Source organism: Megalobrama amblycephala, linkage group LG4 (assembly GCF_018812025.1).
Source record: "Megalobrama amblycephala isolate DHTTF-2021 linkage group LG4, ASM1881202v1, whole genome shotgun sequence".
Classification (NCBI taxonomy): domain Eukaryota; kingdom Metazoa; phylum Chordata; class Actinopteri; order Cypriniformes; family Xenocyprididae; genus Megalobrama; species Megalobrama amblycephala.
In genome coordinates, this window is record NC_063047.1 from 598414 (window position 1) to 602500 (window position 4087).

Genomic DNA, 4087 nt, shown 5'->3' on the forward strand with positions numbered 1-4087 from the left:
ACTACATTAAAATATATAAATTTTAAATATACAGAAATCTTTGATAAAAAAATTAAAAAAACATGTTCTGAAAGCATCACACACGGCTTGAATGAGATTTTAATTAATTTACAGTAGTAAACAACCTATTAGCGCCGCTCTTGCGTTAAGGTTGGGCTTTGGCGCCCTCTTGTGGTCATCACGTGTAGCATAATATTTTCGCCTTCGCGTTTTGTGGCTTGTCCCTCGCGGGCTGTCGTCCGTGTTGAGTCCAGGCTGTGCTGCAGAAACACGTGTGTAACATGATGGAGTTCGAGGGCTGCAGCTGCTTCAGACAGAGGCTCGTTTTATCCACACTGAGCGGAAAACGAGTGAAGATACGGAACATCAGATCCAAAGATGACAATCCCGGCCTGCGAGGTGCGTCAAATCCCATCAGCCCTTCAGACATGACATGTGACGTAGTACAATAACATCAGTCTTCTTCATCATCAGATCCTCTCTAAATGTGTTTGATGAATCGTCTTATCATTATCTATTGTCATATTGTACTTCTAAGACGTCAAACTCAAATTATGATTCTCTCTGACGCTGATTTGTGTCTTTGTTTTCTTTATGATTAATTAATGTCATTTATTTTAGATTAATCTTCTTCTTTTATGGTCTAAGTAATTTTTTTATTATTATAAATGAATTTTTGTGTGAAAAATTTAGTTTTTATGGCTTCAGTGCATTATTATTATTTTCTATATTGTACATTTATTGTAATTGATACGATTTTTTTCCTATTATTTGACTCTGAGTAGTTAATATTTACATAATTTGTGTCCTTTTACTTCACCATCCACTACAACTCATCATCAATGTAAAAACAATTATATTTTAATGTTGTAAAGACACACATAAGCAGGTTTATGTTTGTTTACATCATCAGCAGCACATGAAATATGACTTTTCCCATCAGATTTATACTGTTTTATTGTTGTTAAATCAAACAAAAATGTGTTTCTGTGGGTCAGAATTTGAAGCGAGCTTCATCCGGCTCCTCGACAAGGTGACCAACGGCACGAGAATCGAAATCAACCAAACCGGTGAGTTAATGTTGATTATTTTCCTCATATTCTCCTCATTGTTGCAGCTCCTCTCTTCCCAGTCTGTCAGTAACGCTCTGTTTACTTCCTGTCTCTATGAAGCCCCTCCTTCTGAAGAGCACAGTGTGCTCTGATTGGTCGGCTGGAGCAGTGTGTTGTGATTGGTGTTTGGGAAATGTCCCTCCCCTAACTAACTCAACCAGGCTCCGCCCCTTTATTCTGCGCATGAATTATTTAAATGAGGAATATTTCCCTCACTGTTAACACGTGTTCTGGCAGGAACGGTGTTGTTCTATCAGCCGGGGCTGCTGTACGGCGGATCCGTGGAGCACGAGTGTAACGTCCAGCGCTCTGTGGGGTATTATCTGGAGGCTCTGCTGATGTTGGCCCCGTTCATGAAGACCCCGCTGAAAGCCGTGCTGAAGGGCGTCACCAACGACCCCACGGACCCGTCGGTGAGTGTCTGTATGGGGTCGATCGATGGCGATTCAGTGTCCACGGATGCTTAAATAGTCTTAATTCGTAATGTAAGAAATAAGAATGAAGCCTTAATTACCATTAATGTTGTAAATCCACTTTTTTTCCTTTTTCACTCATTGCTTTTTGAATTTGTAAAAACGGTGTAATGCATAAACGTGAATTAAGACAGAAGTATGTCACTCTTGGTATATTATTATTTGTTTTCCCAAATAAAGATTTATTATTATTTAAAGCTGCACGATTAATCGATTCAAACTCCTACGCAATCTTTAGTCCTGAATGACAGTGATTCGGTTCTGTCTATTAAAGCTTTGACAGGTTTTTCAAGTTTTTCAACCACACTGTATCGTTATTTCTGCCTTACAATCATTCAGATGATCACAGAAGTACTGGGGTAAAAGTTCATATTTCAGATATAAACACTGATGTCTGCAGTAGTGATCAAAATAGAGTGATTCACCTTTTGAAAATAACGACACTTCAAATAAAGATTGTGTCAGTTACTTTGTTACACCAGTAGGTGGAGACAAGTGACTGTTAAAAATGTATTTGATATTGAATCATTCAATAAAGAGATTCGTTCAAAAAGTAATGAAACAAGTGAAGTCTTTATGAGTGAGTCATTGAATCATTCACTCAATCTATCAAATTTTTTATATTTTTTTAAAAGACTGCAGCAATTAACAAAATTGTAATGCCTGTGTATAGAAGATAAATATTGGCAAAGTTCAGAGGCTGTCATGTGTGAATCAGCTTACTTTGTTGTGTATTTTCAATATGAAAAATAACTTTTATATCGATGGATTAATTGCATTTTGAAAAAAAACTTGTCATGGATTTATTGCATTTTGGGGGGAAAATAATCCGTTTTTTATAATAAACCTTTTAAAATCAAAAAATTGAATTTTTAATGTTTTTATAACCAAAAGATGCTCTGTGAAAGTTTGAAACACAAAAAAAATAGTGGTTTTCATCTCGCCGCTTTCTTGGTAAAGAAAACACATTTTTCCTCAAATTAATCAAAATATATTTATATGTATTTATAATGTTTTCTTTAGTAAAATTAATGTACAGAAAAGTGTCCATTCGTTTATCTGCTGAACACTAAAGAAGATATTTTGCAGAATGTTGTAACCAAACAGTTTCTGGACTCCATTGACTTCCATAGTATGAAATAAATACTAAAAAAATACTATGGAAGTCAGTGGAGACCAGAAACTGTTTCTGCAAAATATCTACAAAACAAAAAAAGTTAATAAAACTTTTATGTCCCTCCCTGTTTCAGATTTCAGTTTTTTGTCTCTATAGTTTAAAAAAATGATTTTTATTATTCATTCTGCATCTTTTTTTTCTTTGTGCAGTTTATTTATTTAATTTGTTTATCTGTTAACATCAGCCTTGTTCATGTGAAAATGCTTCGATCGCTTGCTTCATCAGACAAAGTCCAGCAGAGAATCCTGTGCCAGTGTGTGTTTATAGTTTGACAAACTTCCACTCGCTAAACAAACTTTCTGAAGTCGTTATGTGCACAAGAAACACCAGCGAGGGCAATCATGTGTATAAAAGTGCTGTAAAGTTCATCAAATTACAATTAAAAAATGTCACTTTTATATATTTCATAAGAGTATATATTTCATTATTTTTATATTATTTTATATATTTTTTTATTTTGTTTTATATATTTTGCTTTTATTTAAAAAAAAATATATATATATATAATATAATTTTTTTTTTTTTAAATTAATTAATTTCAAATCTTAATTTTATAATACTTTTCAGCACTAATCCATCATCCATCAGCCAGATTTTCTTAATTACTGCATTTTACCAATGACGATATCAGCTGACCTCTGTGACCTCTGATACTGTGATAACAGCATGATCTCTGTCCTTCAGGTGGATCTTCTGAAGATCACTGCCATTCCTCTGATGAAGACGTTTGGGATTGATGGAGACAGTCTGGAAATAAAGGTGTGTCCAAACTAAACCCTTTTAACTTTGGCATCTGTTCCCATGGGATCATGAACTGATGAAGCAGATAAAGGCATGTGATCAAATGTAAGTTGTGTTTGTAGGTGGTGAAGCGCGGCATGGCTCCTGGAGGAGGAGGTGAGGTGCACTTCACCTGTCCCGTCCGCCGCTCCATGAAACCCGTGCTGCTCACAGATCCGGGAAAAATCAAGAGGATCCGAGGAACAGCGTATCCTTCCATTGAGACGGATGATCACACCAGTTACCATCAGTTCTCATCAGGAATTAAAGCAGTGACGCGTAACGTTCATGTATGTTTGTTTAGTGTTGATCCTTAATCGGCGTGTCAGATTCTCTGTGCGAGTGTCTCCTCAGATGGCCAACAGAATCGTGGACGCCGCCCGGAGCATCCTAAACAAATTCATCCCAGATATTTACATCTACACGGACCACATGAAGGGACTGAACTCTGGGAAGTATGTTCATTGCTTAAAACTCAATTGCATCACTGTTTTCTTTTCTTCCCCCGTCCGCTCAACACATTTGTTCGAATGCATCGGGATCCG

General features: G+C 36.2%; 1 protein-coding gene across 1 annotated transcript in view; it reads left to right on the forward strand.

Moving 5' to 3' along the window:
• The first annotated feature begins 219 nt into the window (after positions 1-219).
• rcl1 (RNA terminal phosphate cyclase-like 1) overlaps positions 220-4087 on the forward strand; it is an 11889-nt gene continuing 8021 nt past the window's right edge. The window contains exons 1-6 of the mRNA XM_048186674.1: positions 220-399; positions 999-1070; positions 1350-1525; positions 3447-3521; positions 3626-3750; positions 3872-3997. Coding sequence (XP_048042631.1) covers positions 282-399; positions 999-1070; positions 1350-1525; positions 3447-3521; positions 3626-3750; positions 3872-3997 — 692 coding nt within the window. The 5' untranslated portion in view covers positions 220-281. The remainder of the gene's footprint in view (positions 400-998; positions 1071-1349; positions 1526-3446; positions 3522-3625; positions 3751-3871; positions 3998-4087) is intronic.